The 17340-nt window shown below is 39.1% G+C and overlaps 2 protein-coding genes across 4 annotated transcripts in view; both read left to right on the top strand.

The window, feature by feature from the left end:
* Positions 1–636: 636 nt before the first annotated feature.
* LOC134003339 (sulfotransferase 2B1-like) lies at positions 637–4451 on the top strand. Its single transcript, XM_062442501.1, has 6 exons — positions 637–812; positions 1772–1983; positions 2660–2786; positions 2916–3010; positions 3150–3330; positions 3805–4451. Exons 1-6 carry the CDS (start codon positions 674–676, stop codon positions 3912–3914), a joined length of 864 nt encoding a protein of 287 aa, XP_062298485.1. The 5' UTR covers positions 637–673; the 3' UTR covers positions 3915–4451.
* A 1642-nt stretch (positions 4452–6093) lies between these two features.
* wu:fj29h11 (uncharacterized) overlaps positions 6094–17340 on the top strand; it is a 42637-nt gene continuing 31390 nt past the window's right edge. For 2 of the 3 annotated variants that reach the window (XM_062442907.1, XM_062442906.1), the window contains exons 1-9: positions 6094–6372; positions 7213–7312; positions 9925–10907; positions 12056–12248; positions 12336–12709; positions 14031–14156; positions 14244–14441; positions 15246–15386; positions 16714–16974. In XM_062442907.1, the coding sequence (XP_062298891.1) occupies positions 7306–7312; positions 9925–10907; positions 12056–12248; positions 12336–12709; positions 14031–14156; positions 14244–14441; positions 15246–15386; positions 16714–16974 (2283 nt within the window). In that variant the 5' untranslated portion in view covers positions 6094–6372; positions 7213–7305. Of the gene's footprint in view, positions 6373–7212; positions 7313–9924; positions 10908–12037; positions 12249–12335; positions 12710–14030; positions 14157–14243; positions 14442–15245; positions 15387–16713; positions 16975–17340 lie in introns of those variants that run through there. The other variant, XM_062442908.1, reaches the window with a different exon arrangement.

Raw genomic sequence — 17340 nt, 5'->3', positions numbered from 1 at the left:
AGCAGTGGACACAGTTTCCATCCAGACTGCAGGAGATCAACACAATGCTGGGACAGTATCATCTCTCTTAATGAACACATATGATGCTAATTCCATTTAGGGAGGCATCACTTTCTATAATGTCACAATGCAGGATTACCTGATAAAGGACTCCCTCTCCTTCAGGACCATCATCTTTGCAGTGGCCGTTAACATTTCCTCTATTTATCTAATCTGAACCTCCATATGTCTTCTCATGTTCTCCACCCTCCCCCCCCCCCATGTGTTACCACACAGTGACACTGCATTTTGTTCATTTTTAATGGTGTTTCAAGGGGATATCGTGCAGTTGAGATACAGTTGAACACAGGCGACATAAGAGTGATTTACTGCTGCATTCGTGTGAGATAGGAAATTACAGTTTTCACCAGCTGTAACAACATTTCATTGTTAATGTTAACTGCTTCTGTCAACATAGAAGTTTACCTGAGGACTGTGCTGAAATTGCTAATATTTATTGACATATTCCTGTCTGGGACATCCATCTACATAATTACTAACCAAACCTGCTCCTACCAAGTCCCAACACTGGGCTAACGTCATTAAATAGACACAAAGTCCACCAGTCCACATACAGCTGGCTGTGCCACCCGTGTCCCGCTGCTGAGAGTTCTACATTTGCACGACTTTAAACATGACTGAGGCAGAGTACTATACATTGTACAAGGGGGTCTATTTGCCTACAAAAGTGCACCCTCCAGAGAGCCTTAAATACTATGAGGAGTTTACTTTTCGCCCGGATGATATTCTCATTGTCACATATCCCAAGTCAGGTGAGTATTTACTTTTACATGTAGAATGTGGGGTTGCCATTGTCAGGCAAGACAGTTGCCTCTGTTATAAAATGCTGCTGCTTTGCTGTTATTTCATTCATACAGGTAAGGTTTTAAGATATCTGTCTCTCTCTGAGAATAGTGTAAACGAATAGTATTTACACATACATTAATTTACATGGACTATTCATTCAGTAGAACATTTTCAATATTACAATAAAAAAATAAAAATAAAAATAGAAGATTCTTAAAACTACTACTTTACTAATACTTTATTGACATTAATTAAAAACACTCAAATGGAAATTAAAAGATACATACAGGTTATCACAGTTAACACCCAAAAATATGAAAGCTCATTACACATAAGAAAGCGCAGGTACACATGGCACTTTAGCTGGGCCAGCACAGGCTGAAACACCATCTCACATTCAGCTGGCACTCAGTGAAATGGACATTCAACAGTTTTTTCTATTAAAAAGAGTATAAGATACTTTAAAAAGACAAGTAAAAACAATCAAGAAGTTAAAAACAAGTATGAAGGTCAGCTGAATATGCTACACAATGTTACATAAGCATAAGGCTTACATAAGCATAAGGCAATACACAGGCCAGGTCAAGTCCTCACTGAAGTATCTAAAGGCTCTAAAGATAATGACTGTTCCAGTGCCGTCAAGCTATCTTCACAAGTCCTTTGTCATGTCCAAATGATCAGTGCTATTTATGACTCCTCCGTGGCCACTCATGGATGCATCTCTTATCTATTGAGGTCTGCAGTAATTAGGTAAATGTTTCTTAGTGAGATACAAAACACCAGAAAAAGAGAAGGGGACAGCCCTGAGTTGCAGTAAACATTGTTGGAATTCCTTTCACAAAGATAAATGATTACAATTGTTCGTTCTGCATAAGTCATTAGTGTAACTCCAGATTTCAGACAACCTCTCGTGTCCTTCGCTCAGGTACGACTTGGATGCAGGAGATTGTCCCTCTGATCATGAGTGGAGGAGATCCAGCTTCTGTTGAGACTCTTCCTAACTGGGACCGTGTTCCCTGGCTGGAGGTGGGACAGTCCCGTACCCATAAACATGAAGAGAGGCCATCTCCACGCATGTTTGCTACACACTTCCAGTACAACATGATGCCACCATCCTTCTTTGACGTTAAGCCAAAGGTAAATGGTATTGTATGTGTCATGGATCATGAGGGCCCTCAAATTGGCGGTAAATAAGCTCCTTAGTGACACCTTGCAGGTTTAAGCCGTGGCAGCCATTGATGTCATTAAGTAAAAAAGCACATACAGATGTAATTATTATATTGGTACCAGTTTAAGGACCACACTTATGTGAATGAAAGAAGACCTCATTAGAACTGCTCTTATCAGGTTGACCTGTGTTGTCATGCTATGACAAGACAACAGCTTATTACACATAAATGGCATGTACATAGCAATTTAAAGTGTAGCAGATTGATGTTTTTTACTGTATAATACCAGACAACAGTAATGGAGAAAGATAGAGAGTGTGAACTGGGTGTGAACAACCAAGGACTGTTGGGAGTTGAGTTTCTTAAGGACTCCCTTTGTTAGAGTCTTGAAACATATAGTTAGCTGGTGAGACCCAACAACAAACACACAGCCCTGCTCATCCAAAACCCAAAACTCAAAATGAAACTCAAAAACTGTTGGCTGCATGTCTAAGAGCATCATGAAATGTTAGTAGATGAAGACATGTCATTAGTGTACATATGGTTAAAAATAAATGTATAAATATTTTTCGATGTGGACACATTTTACTTCTGGTGCTATAGAAATAATCAACTGATTCACAGACGTCATATCATCACTGCAGGTCATCTATGTCATGAGGAACCCCAAAGACGTGTTTACATCGTCCTTCCATTATTATGGAATGATCTCCTTTGTGGGCGACCAAGGCACACAGAGCGAGTTCCTCCACAAGTTCCTTGATGGAAAAGGTTATTGTCATTGTTGTTTCTTTGCCATATACAGTATTTATTTACAACACAATGCACTGAAATGTATTTTAATAAACATAATGGGACCATAATTATGAAATATTTTTTAAAATTTTCTTTCCCATCTAGTTATGTTTGGCTCATGGTTTGATCATGTAAAGGGCTGGCTGAATGCTGAAGATAAAGAGCGAATAATGTACATCTCCTATGAAGAAATGATAACGGTGAGATTCAACATTATTAAAACTTTAAAAACTGCCAATAAAATGTCTTCAAAACATTTTTAGCTTCACAAGAAGACACAGCCATAATGTGAGAATCACTGCAGGAATATGAGATGAGCTGTGTGTCTCTGTGCTGCAGGACCTGAAGGAATCTGTGGCCAGAATGTCTCAGTTCTTGGAGAAATCTCTGGACGCTCAGGTCATCGAGAAGATTGCAGATCGATGTGTGTTCAAGAACATGAAGCAGAACAAAATGTCAAACTACTCTCAAGTTCCTCGTGGATTCATGGACCAGACAAAGTCGGAATTTCTCAGAAAAGGTATGTTTCAATAAATAATACCTTCACAGTAGAGATGTACCTTTTTATACCAGAGGGGTTGCTAGTAAGACTAGTCGAATCAGTTATACAGTGATGATGGTTGGACAAGGGCTATGGCATTCAGATGAAGTTGCCTATTAAGCTTGTTGGGTCAGCCATCATAGTTTTCCCTGTACAGATACAATGTATGTATGCTTTTTGCTTGGGTTAGAGTAGGACTGAGAGGCAGCTTCAAGGTAAGTTAGGTCAAGTCTAGAGAATTGTGTCACTTGTCATTGGGCCCAGTACATAAAGACACAGCCTGATACCAACTGTGGGGCCTTTTTGATAGGTCCAAACATTATTTAACCTAAATATTGAGCCTCCATAGGAATACTTACCCAAGTTATACATATACCCAAGGCACATTTTACACTGTACTGATGTACAATTTCTTCAAATTATTTCTGTTTTTTCTCGCACATTGTGTTTCAGGAATCGCCGGAGACTGGAAAAACCAACTAACAGTGGCAGAAGTGAAGCACTTTGATGCCGTTTACAAAGACAGAATGAAAGATTTCAAATACAAGTTTCCATGGGATTAAACTATGTGAACACAACCAAGAATGAAAAATGCAGAGATTCTGTTGGTCGTTGTGGATCACTTAAAAGTTTGGTTTGGTTCAGAAGAAATTCAGGATGCTGTCAATTAACTGCCTTACTTCCAATTGTATTTCTTATTCATTCTTTATTGTATAACTTTCTCATAAACAAACTGTTTTACTTGGTTTAATTTAATTGGCTATTAACTTAAATAATATGACCAATGTATTCAATTGATATTTGTTCAAAATTTAAAATTTGAGTCGGATTGGCCAATCAGGTTCATGCAAAAAACATAGTAAACAATCCCAGTTGTAAAATATTTAGATTTAGTTCAGTTTGGTTTGATACATTTTTTCACATTTTCCCAACACGTTAATTAATCTATTTATTGTATGTTCCATCAACCTGCCCAGGGACTATGGGCGGAAAATAGCAACTTGCTAAAACCTGGTGCAATGCATCTCTCCTTGTTTTATACAGGGTTAATGTTTTATTGCGCACTGTCCCTGTTCAAATAAAAATAAAAATTACAAAATTACAAATCTTGGCTTGGGGGTTTATATTTTAATCATCTACAAATGGTGTAAAAATATATGTAATGATTTTTCTATTTTGTTTTCTGATTTTTATTTTTATTTTATTGTCTGCCTTTTCCAGGAACTTAAAGCGACGTTTGCATTTGAAATACTTTTTATTTTCAGTCTTCATTAGTGGAAAATGCTGTCAGTCATTATCCAAATTAGAAAAAATTAAGGTCAAATTTTGTGTCAATGTATGGAGTAGATGTTGAGACATGGCACATCATAAGTGAAAGCTTTGACCACCTGGTGGTGCTAGAGGAAAAGTGAAAGAATTACTAAAACTGTTGAGTGTATGAAACGTTGGGCATCTTGGAATATCTGTTATGAATTTCATGTAATTTACAGATCAAGACAGAAACACAAAGATGCAGTGTTCCCTTTCAATCACACCTGGAAAGCAAATAAACCCTGCTTGGGTTTATTTGTCATGTCAGGGTTTCCACAGCTCTTCTATTAAGTTTACTTCTGTGCACTTTGCATGTTACTTCACTGAATATATCTGCAAAATTCATCAACTTCATTTTTGTTGTCAGCATGTTAGCGTGATAGGATATTTATCAAGTGATTAAAAAAAAAGTTACGGTATGGCAAATTGTATAGCAGCCCCTATGCACCATTTATCTCTCAACTATAAAGAAACACCTTTTATTTTTAACAGAACACACTTTCAATACCACACCTGCTACCTTGTGGTCATACAATAGGGTTGTAACTAATACTATATACTCAAAATACCTTCTTCTAATATGGCAATCTGTAAATTACTAGAAACATTGTTGTTAGTTAAGAACAGTAGCACTAATCACTGTGTATAAGACAACATCTGTGCTGATTTGGAACACATTTTATCTTCACGTATGTCAGAAAACAGAGCATGTTGTGCTGTCCCCGACACACCACAGTAATTAAGTCCGTCTGGTGGTATATCAGCCATCTTGTATGGAGTGGTTTAGTGGGGCAGCAGTATCTCGGCTGCGGACAGGAAGAGATTGGATAAACTGATCAAGATCCAGCCCCTGGGATGCCCCCTTGACCGGGTGGAGGTGGTGGGAGAAAGGAGAATGATGGCCAAGCTGTCATCTCTGACGAATAATGACTCCAACCCCATGCAGGACAGTCTGACTGCACTGGAGAGCTCCTTCAGTGACAGACAACTCCACCCAAAGTATGTGAAGGAACAATATTGCAGGTCCTTCCTTCCTGCAGCTTTCAGACTGTACAATCAGTAACTGCTCCCAATAAACCTCAAACACATGACCTGGACAATTGACAAACTACTTTATTAAAGGGTTAGCCCCCCTATCCATAAATCTCTGGTGTCGCCTCTGTGGAAAACACAATAATACATAGAGAAAGCTGCTAGGAAAGACATAATGGAAAGTACGCAATCTTCTAATTAACTACTTGAGAGTAATAGGAATAATAGATATTTTAAGTTTTTTACTGTCTACTTTTCCATAACCAGTACAGTAGATGGCGGTAATGCGCCTGTAAGCTGGTTTGCTTACCGCCATGTAAACTCAAGAATAAGAAGAAGTTCGCTAGGTACCTAGCTAGCCAGTGCCAAACAATATAAATATTCAATTAGTCATGTCTTATTATCGCCTCGCTCCTTATGGAACTTGACTGTAGCAATATTAGCTTCCGAAATATCGATAATGTGGCGCTGGTATTTCAACGCCAGTTATTGACAGACTAACATTATTATTAATAATACAATATCATAATAGTTAGCAGGTCGGCTAGCTGCAGCGGTTCCACTGGTTCACTGACGTTATTGCCATGGTTATTTCCTTCATCACAGACAATGAGGATGTATGATGAAGACGCAGACTCGACATATGCAACGAAAGGGAAATGTCTGACACAATAACAGGTAGCTGGAGAGCCAGTCCACCTTATGTTACCAACTATTTGAGTTAGTGTTGTTTGTGAGGGTTCAAATATTGCCAGCACGTAACTTAGATGGTGTAACAGTACTTTGTCCACAGTGGGTAACGTGTTTTGCTGCTGTCTTGTGAGCGGTTTGTTGTAGTGATGCGTTCACTGCCACGCTTTGTTTTCTCTGTCTTTTGTGGCAGTCAAGTCGAGAAGCATATAGCAAATTCCCTCTTTCCCTCCTTTTTACAGTATGTCAACATAATGTAACAAGTGGGGAATTCCCATTACACACTGTCACAGCAGTTATAAGAGGACTGCTTTTATATTTGAGTAAAGATGATCGTGCATTGTTGTTTATACAGAATGCTGAAATCTGTGTATGTAAGTTTTAGGTTTTAATTATTTAAAAAAACACGTGACATTTAATAGGAAACAATGGAGACAGCAACAGTTCAATGAACAATGAACAATAATAGTTTAGTCCCAGCACAAGACTCAGTTGAGCTCAACAGGTTATAGAAGCCAGTGAACTACAATAAATGTAGCCTGACTGTCGTCTAACTATAAATACATTTAAAAAAAAAACCTTTAAATTATAAACTATACTAGAAATCTACTACAAATTTAAAAAAACCGATAAAACATATGTATAAAACTTGAATTAAGAAAAGAAAAATCACAATATTGACACATACACAACAACATACATGCCAATACCAATAAATCTGTGATAAGCTAAAATCAGTCGACTGATATATATCGTTCAGGCTCTGCTGCTGTCACCTATGTACATCTTCATCACCTTGCTCTACTGCATTGTTGTCCTCGTCATCAGGAGGACCTTCGCCCTGCTGTAAGCTGCTGCTACCGCCCAAATTATGAGGGGAGAGAAGTCTGGCTGATGCACCACACAGACCTAACCTGACAAATGCATGGTATGTAGTCTGCTGATGTTTTTACCGCTTAGTTTTTTCTATTATGGTTGTGTTTTTACTTCTATGCACACATACTGTATATAAAACTTTTAACTGACTTCATGTGACCCTTGCTGTGTTTTTCTTGAAATAGAGGCACCTCATTGACTATAAGTCTTCAGATGCTGAGGAACAGGGTTACATACAGTAAAACATTAAAGCTTTGCATCTTTCGTTCAAGGCTAATCTGCATTGTAGCTTTTAGTCACTATGGAAGTAGCTAAGCGATGCAAAAATAAACTGCTGACTAGATTAAAGGTGCAAGCTCAGTTATGTCACTTGTATTACATCAGCCAACTCAACTCAACAATGTTGGCTGCTGTAACTTTATTGGGTGAGAGTGGGGGATGGGATTAGGCACTGATAGACAGAAGGAAATGAAACTCAACAGGATGTGCCTCAATTATCAGATGCAGCCAATCATTCAGGTACAGCAAGTTAACGACCAGGAACAAGATAATTACTAAAACAGGTGTGGCGGCTTGTGTGACAACTTGTGACTTTGCTGACAAAAGCATCCGCACAGTTATGCAGGAGTTCACTGCGGCTAAGAAACTTCAAACTCTGTTTTGTGTCCTTAGGTACGACTCTGTTCTCACAGGCAAAACACTGACTGGTCAGTGTTGGGTCACGTGATTTATGACTCAGCAGTTGAGGTTGAGGTGAATCGGAGGGGGCGGGCTGGGAAAGGGAAACTTAAAGCTTGTGTTGCTTTCCTTTCCCCTCCTCAGGGATTGTCAGTCTGCTCCAGTTATTTTATCCCTTCTGTTTTGTCATCGATGCCCCCCCCCCCCACAGTTTTTATTACCATGTTATCTTCTAGATACTGTATCACTAACTTCGTGTCTCTGCAGATATCGTTTGAGCATGAAAACAAAACTTAAGATAAAAGTCAAATAGGTCATGTAAGGTAGTGTAATGCTTGACTGCACCCAGCTGCTTTTGTATGCACGTGTGTTGTGTTTTGATGTAACCACTTCCAGGAATATGAGAGTTTGGCTGCTGTTCACAGAAATAGACCTGCCTGTAAAATGCCGGTTAGTTTCAGTTTCATTTCTGCCTGTGTTTGCTGAGAATGAAACACAGCAAGAAAGGAGGAGGGAGGGGAGGGGTGTTTATAAGCTAAACCAGGAAGGTTTGCCGGTTCATATTCAGTAGTTCGGCTTCTGAGAGAGATGAACAACAGATTTTGATGTTAGCGGGGGAAAGAAAGGTAAGATTAACCCGATCTTAGTTCCTTTTTTTATCGTTCGTGCATGTTAGGAATGTTATGTGAAGGCGACTAAGCAGCATCACTGTTTAGATGTTTTGGTGAAGCAACTTCAGTTATGATTAGTGTTAAACAGAATAAAACTATACATGTTTTATTTTCAATGAGTATATGAATTATTTTAACTCTGTGGTATAATTGGAAACATTATCTGAGGTTTTTAGATCATTTGTATGCAAAGTTGCAAAACAGCTGATTCTCTTGGCAAGTGGGAGTGTTTCTGACGAGAAAACAATCCCTGTTTGTTATTGTGATGACGTATAATAATGTAGGCTAACAGGTTAGAAAGGATGACAATTTAGAAGGTAAAGGTGAAAGCTGTGGGGATCAGAGTAGCCATAACTTGTACAGTTTTTACAAAATAGGTCAAAAGAATGGTTCTGAATTTTAACTTAGGAGTGAAAACAATCTTAGTAAAAAGTGAGACTTCCAAGCTTTATGTAAGGTAAAGTTTAAATAAAGGTGTGAGTCTTAAATCCTGACTGTGGTGTGTAACCTGTACATGTTGTGAAATAATTGTGACTGCCCAAATAACCTTCAGTCAGATCCTGAGTCAGCCAAAGCATTTAAAATGAAGCTCATCTCTAGAGGAAACAAAACAAGAATAAAACATTTGCAGTGTTTTGCAGTGCATTTACTTGCATGTTTCTGTACTGTATACATAAGAGTTTTCAGTTTTCATTCATCATTTCTATATTTATTTCTGTGTTCTCTGTCAGACACATCAGAATTCTTATATTTCACTGCTCAGCTCATGTAATATACTATTTAAAATGTGGAATATGTACACACTTTATAATGAATGTTGATGCAGTTAATGTGAAAATGAGGAAGAATCGCGTTGAAATTGTCATTTATTCATGCTGGATCTATTGCGTCATGATTTTAAATTTTTTTATAGGAGTGTAGGAATGGTAGACCTTGAACATTTTATAAATTTATCGTGACTCCTGTATACTAATACTTCGATTCTTTACCAATAAATGATACAAAGTTTTTTTATTTCTTCTCTTCTCATCGAAATTTCCCTAACATTTATCACTGTTACAAAATATATTATATCTGTAGTAAGCTGTTATTGGCTGAACTTCACTGCCAATTTATCAGTCAGAAACCATCATATTGATTATTGCATGGTGCCTAGTATATAGTTACCATACTCTTTTTCTCCTCTATATATCATAAAGGATCCTGCCCTGTGTATCTGTATGAATAGTGGCTTATATGCATGTTTTTAGTGAGAGTATAATAAACTGCTTTGTAGTATTTGTCTACTAATGCTGGTCTCTTCTTCCTCTGATAGCATTACAGAAAATGGAGAAGGTTCTGCAAAACATAGTGGCCATGGTGCAAGAGCACCCAGCTGGGATCCCCCTGAAAAAGCTGGCTGTGTTGTACAGCCAGACATACCACAAGAACCTGACTTTATCCACCTTGGGCTTCGATTCCATGGCTAGCCTGGTAGCATCACTGGATAGGGATCTGGTTGTGAAGGGGGAGCTGGTGTTTTATATAGACCAACGCCGTGAAACTCTGGAAAACATAGTGGCCATGGTGAAGGAGCACCCATCAGGGGTCCCCATAAAAAAGTTGGCTGTGTTGTACAGCCAGACATACCACGAGAACCTGACTTTATCCTTCTTGGGCTTCGATTCCATTGCTAACCTGGTATTCTCTCTGGATAAGCATCTGGTTGTGAAGGGAGAATTGGTGTTTCACAAGGACAACATGGACAGTGGAAGTCGAGCTAGAGCTGGGGCTTCAGCAAAAGCTACAAAAGACGGCAAGAAGATGGAGAATGTTCAGGAAAATATAGTGGCCATGATGAAAGAACATCCAGATGGGGTTCTCCTGAAGAAGGTGGCGATAGCCTACAGCCAGAAATACCACCACAACCTGGCTGTAGCCTCTATGGGCTTCAAAACCATTTCCGACCTGGTAGAATCTTTGAAAGGGGATCTGGTTGTAGAGGGGGAAGAAGTGTTTCATAAGATCCACCATCCTCGAAATCGGCGTAGTTCTGGGACGTCAGCAAAAGCGACAGAGGGCAGCAGGCCTGCGACACCACAGAGAACTGAGGCACTTACTGAGAAGAGCAGTACCCCAAGTGTTCCTGTGCAACTGGTGTCTCCCCCTGTGTCAGCATTGAACTTTTTAGGTCCTCCTTTGTTTACCACCAGCTCCTCTTTGTTCTCCACCCCAGTTCTTACTGTTGACCCTGTCTGGACTGGGTCCAAGCCAGCTGAGAAATTGACCCAACAGCAACTGTACCAGAGGGTTTTAGAGGTCAGTCAAACAAACAAATATGCAGACGACAGAGTCATTTGTATTTTGGTTTGTGTTTGTTTCTAATTTACAGCGTATTGAGTATTGAGTATTGAGTAATTTAACGTATTGCTAGTAGGGAGATGGACAGTGTATCTTTATTCAGACATGATGCTCTTTAACTTGACACAAAACTCTATGTAAACCAACGCACTTTGATAGACGGAAAGTAGACTTTTCACATTTCACATAGGCTAGCCAAGGGGTTGCAAGATGACATTGCTGTTGAGGCTGGTGCTAGCCCGGCACAGTTATGATCCAAACATTAACATAGATAGTGAAAACAATCATGGCACTTTTGCCATATAAGGATCAAACTACATCTTCAGTCTTCACAAAATCCAGCCAGTCTTTTTAAGTCAAAGTAGATACAAGCTAGATTTTAGCAGCAACGCATTTTTGTTCCTCACAGTGTGTGGAAAAATCACCTAAAGCTTTAAATGAAACACCTGAAAACCAATCATCGACATGCATATAAAAGTAGTATTGGTTCTCAGCACATTGCTTTGAAACATTTTGGAACCATTTAATGCAACAGCTTCAAATGTCTCAATTTTAAGTGTTTAGAAATTGCCATCCTTGTCAGACATTGCCAGTTGGCATAGCCCATCATAGACTTGGTATTGTGTGGAAAGTTGATGTAATGCTGATGCTTCTAAAGGCGTGTTCAAGTTTACTATTTGCAGTAGGCTCACTTACCAGCTTTATGACTTTATGACATGGTATTTATTATCTATTATGGTTACAAAGAATGTCTACAGGACCAACCCATACTTTTTTAACCCTAACCCAAATATTTGAATAGGTTGGGTAAGTAAATTGTTTAAAGGTATTTTGTGTCTTTCTTAACTGATTACAGTTCAAAACTGTTGCTTCAGTTTAGATATCACTGATGAAAACAAACCTTTAAAAGTGATTGAATATATCAAGCTAATGACCTGGATAAAGTTATCCATTAATGTTGTGTGTATTATGCCTTCTGATTTATTCTAATCTCATAAAACTCAAAAACTGAGCTTATACCATTACAGTCACAAAGTAATTAGCACTTTCCACCTTTGTACTGTATGTAAGCCACCTGCTCAGTGAAGTTTATTGATGTGTTTTAGGTGATGAAGAAGTACCAGCTGATTTCTCCTTCCATGGACCAGCTGAAAACTTGCTATTTCCGGCTCTTTGCTGAAGAGCTCCCTATTGCGCAGTACATGTCTCTGTATGACAACTGGGAAATGACTAAAAAGCCGCTGATTCAACCTGAACCGACAGCAGATCGAGTGACTGCTCCATTGCAGATAACTACAGGTACCCAAACATGAAAACATAGTTTCATACAATAAAAGTTGAACAATTGTCATTATATGCTATAAACATGTTGATATCCATCCACAGCAGCACCAAGCCTTACGAAAGAGCCGGGAAAAGAGCAGCAGCAGCAGCTGCAGCCCATTGCGTCCAGCTTATTCATTGGCTCTGACTTTCCAGTGCTGGGTGCAGATGTGAACGTGACCAAAGAGCAGAAGAGCAAAACAAGAGACGCAGCCCCGAAAGAGGGCAGTACCACTGTCTTCAGGGAGTCTTATTACACCCAGCTGAGAGAGGTCCATGGAGCTAATGTGCGGGCAGTGGAGGCCATGGAGGAGGACGATGAGGAACTCATGGGTAGGAGGGGGAACAGGGTCCCAGATCACGATACGATCAACAGCCTGATGGAGGATGTGATACGAGACATCGCTTCAGAGGGAGAGCTGGTCACCAGAGAGAAGGTGAGGGGTAAAGAGGATGCACTCTGCATCTTAAAGGAGTAGTTTGACCATTTGGGAAATTTCCTACCAAGAGTGGCATAAGAAGATTAATATCTTCCTAATTATGAAAGAGCTAGCAGATTAGATTAGCAGAGAGAAACGGCTAACATGGCTCTGTCTAAAAAAAGATCGAGCTATCAGCAGCTCTAAATTTGACTAATTAACACATTATATCTTGTTTGTTTATACCATACGTATGATAAGTTGTTATACATGGAGTTTGGAGACTTTATACTATTTTTAAAAATTTTAATAATACAACTTTATTATTTATGTGCATTTATGTGAGTATGTTGAGTATGTCTCTAGTCCCACATATATAAGCTTCATATGACATATAAACAATTGTATACATTTACAAACAGTATACACAAGCATATACAGAAAACACACACACACACACACACACCCAATACACATAATCATAAATGCCTATAATATACATAAAAGTATATATAATATTATGTAACACTTAAATATAAAGTATAGGGAAAAAATCATCTAGAGAATACAGTCTAGCGCCATCCCTCTATAAGTTTTCCAAGCCTCAATGGTATCTGTACTAGCCTCATTTAATTTAGCTGATGGATAGACTATAAACCCATCGATTTATCAACAGAGAACAAGGAGGCTGCCAGCTTAATACCAGCAATTTCTTTGTTGCTGTTCAGCCCACAAGCCAGACATGTTTCTGATGGAGTCATATTACAGGAGTCATCCATCTGGAGCATCAACTCTGTGTTGCAAATTAACAGACAGCTAGTCACACTAGGCTGAAAAATAGTCACATTGAACCACAATTAGTGTTTTCTTACTGTCTGCATAGCGCCTGCTGTTAATCATACAGTGTAAAAACATGATATTGATCGCAATTTTTTCAACTAACTTGACAAGAAAGCACTTCTGTATCTCTGAATATGCTCAGCCAGGCTTTTATGCTGTTGACGTAGCTATAATATTCTTAAAATAGCCATTTATCACTAACAGTCAAATGTCAGACTGCCTGTCCTTTCTTCAGGAGGCATTGCTATAAATGTTTAAACCAACAGTAGCCTTAATTGACCATTAGGTTATGTAACAACCAGACATGTTGAACTTTCAGTAAATGACCTGAGAAAATGCTGGGCAAGTAGTAGAAGACAATGTAGGTGAGGAAGGTGGATCCAATCAAAAGATTCCAAGTATAGATTTGACATTATATCAGTTATATATGTTGTTATGTGTTAATCTGCAGCTTGTGTCATTTCCTCATTGTCCTCTCACTGCCTTCCACACCTCTCAGGTGATATCCAGGGCGTGTAAGCTGATGCAGATTTCTTCCTTCGAGGCGTCAAGGATAAAACACTGGAAGATTCAGGCTCTGAAAGACCTCCAGTATCTCGTCAAAGAGATCAACATGTTCATAGAGGTCGGCAAACATGCAATCTTGTAATAGCTTGTTTCTTTTCATCTGGAAGTTTGTTTGCCATTGAGGTCTTTTTCCTCTCTCTGTCAGGCTACTGAAGCGGTGACGTCCATCTGTACCCTGTACGAGCTGGGCCAATCACTGGCTGGCCTGAAGGACAAGAAGCGCTACGAAGAGCTGAACTTGGGGCCCCTCTGCAAACTCCCCCTCGTCCACCGCATGTTCAAGATCGACGGCAACACCAAGGACGATGATATTCACCAGATCGAGACAGCAGACATCTTAAAGGTATGCCTCAAATGGCCAATAACAGGGATTTAGTCAATTTAACTATATCGTATATGATGTTTTTTGCTCTTCATTTAGCCTTTAAAGCTACATATTATATAATATATAGTCCCTTTTTTGAAAAAAAAAAAAAAAAATCAAACACTTTTTAATGTACACAAACATACTTATACTGCTGCAGTTTATGGCAGCATAGTGTTACTGTTAGATTCAAATGAAACCAGGAAGGCCATGTGAAATAATGCAAATGACCTCAAGGCGCCACACAGCACAACTCCACGTGACTGAGGTTGCTATGGCAATTGTTGAACCTACGTCACAACCTTGAACTAAATATATTACGGATCAGCTTGGCCCCCCCAAAAAAGAAACTCAATTGGAAGGTTCGTTTTTGTTAATTTAACATGAAACCTGAATAAGTGTGTGTGTTTATCAGAGGGATCATTTAGCTGTTCCAACAAGCTGTTTAATGTTACATGTGTGCCCAATAGACAGTAAAAGATGTGTCACAAATCCAGCGTCACTGCCAAGTCACAGTTTGTTTGAGCTCGACTAATCTCTGAACTAATAATAACATGTCAATCTCCCAACAAATTAGACGTCCAAGGGAGATTTTTTTCATTTTCCCTTCTCTTAATCAGTTTTTTCAACAACTGAGAAGCGTTTAACTCCTGACATTATGTAAAAACGCCACCAAACACCAACACTGTAATCACAAATCACAAATCTCTCTGTTGCTCTGTGCATGCGAGTTCAGTCTAATGTTTTCACCTAAATGTGTGTACTGTATTTTCTTTGTTTTAGCAACTGCGCATTTTTAGGAAGAAGCAGAGCAAGCCCAAAGTAGACCTGGCCGAGTTCATGAAGTACCTGTCAGACCACTACAACTGCGAGTCTCCCTTCGAGCTGGGCATCAGGATACACAGTGTCGGGCTGCCCATATCGGTAAGAGTCAGGACCTCCTAACAGTCAGAGTGAGTTATTAATGGAGGGATTATTATGAGTATTATGGTTTATTCAATAAGGACAGATACACTATACACAGACAGGCTGAAACAACGCTAACTTGCAACACCTGTCCCTTGAAGAGCTTTTGTGAAAGTAAGAGATTAAAATAGTTTTAAAAAATAGTAAAAAAAGGAGGTAAACCAAATACAGCTGTTTATTAAATACAACACAGTACAGGATAACATGGTTACACACATAAAACTAGACACAAGTACAGTGCTGTGTCTCAATCACACACTTCTGTGTGTACACTCTGTACTTACTAGTGTAGTGAGCAAATTGCGACAGGTAAGTGTCTCAAATCAGTCATCAATTGTCAATGTTTATGGTACTAAATCATTACAGACTGCTAAATTAACCCAAGAAACTTACTGATGGCTTATATGTGACAATAGTATAGTGGTGCTCAGTGCAACAAACACATGTATAAGCAATGTTCAACCTGAGTCCAATGTCCTTGACTGCCATTTCCATAGTGTCCATAGTTCCACAGTCAACTTTTTGACGGTTTTGAGTAGAGCCCAACCGATATTATCAGCCGATATTGACCTATCACAGATATATCGATATCAGTGAATATAGTCTGATATGTGCAGTTTATTTATTTTTTTTTTTTTTTTATTTATATAGGCAGCATTATATGTATATTTTTATCCTTTTTCTTAATTCAGGTTCAATATATGTGTTTTTTCTGTTCTGTGTGTTTTTTTATTCATAGCTATAATTATAATCATTAAATCCCCAGAGAAGTTTACTGTCTCAGAGCACTGATGTCATTTTCTACAATAAAGTTTAGTGTCAAACTGTTAAATATCATGGCCTCCATTACATATCTTTATGTACTCTGTACATTATCACCCGTTATATTGATATCGGTATTTTTTTGCTCCTTAATATCGGTATCGGCATCAGCCCCTATAATCCAGTATTGGTCAGGCCCTAGTTTTGAGTGAATCACCCGGGTAATCATAGTGCACTGCATTTTCGCACACTTCTCAGTGTGAACACAATGAACTCAGTGCACTCAAAATATTAAGTGTAAGTACAGAAGTACACTATTTGAGACACAGCACAGTGTACAGCAAATTTCAAGTGTTCATATAGCGAGTTCCAGCGGGTTTGTAGAATGAGATTTTACATATAGATTTTGTTTTTATTTCACATTTATTTCCATTTTTAAGGCAGACATTTTTACTGCGAAACTTCTAGCTCAACATGAACAATGTGTGTGTGCTTGTTAACACTAATTCTCCGTTCCTTCCAGACCCTCATGAAGGTGAGTCGGAACGAGCACGCCATCTTGGAGCAGGCCAGGGAGGCCATCCAGAGAGAGCTGGAGGAGGAGACCTACGAACGCCTGAGGAAGATCAAGAAGACCGTGCTGGAGCCGGTGCAAGGCGTCGCTTCCCTCTCGGCCGCGGGCAACTTGGACCTCAGGAAGAAGTACGTCTCCATGTCAGCAGCCGAGGTGGCGCTGGCGGTCTTCACAAACGCAGAAGGGGTGTTCAGTCCCAAGATGAACAAGGTGGGTGACAGACTAATTATGAATCCGATGCTTCCTCAGATAGATCCAAAGAGCTGTCTCAGTAGCAGAGTTTTGCTTGATAGGGACTTCAACGGTCACGCTCTTGGAATGACACCCAAGTTTTGTGTCCTTAATTTGCCGCTTTAGAGCGCCGGGCTTTTAATTCCACTAAGCCTCCCACCATGAGCCAGCAGGCTGATAACAGAGTACGAACAAGGAGTTGTGCAGCTGCTCTCCACTTCTGAACTCATTAACAGAATGTCACCCTTCATAATCTCTTAATCCTTAATGAAGGCGCAAGAAAGAGAAAAAAAAGTTCATTTTAACTTATGAATACTGGTGAGACATTAAATTTGTGGTGAAACT

This window comes from Scomber scombrus, chromosome 21 (genome assembly GCF_963691925.1).
Source record: "Scomber scombrus chromosome 21, fScoSco1.1, whole genome shotgun sequence".
Lineage (NCBI taxonomy): Eukaryota > Metazoa > Chordata > Actinopteri > Scombriformes > Scombridae > Scomber > Scomber scombrus.
Note: the sequence above shows the minus strand (reverse complement) of the source record. Positions and strands in the feature narration are given on the sequence as shown.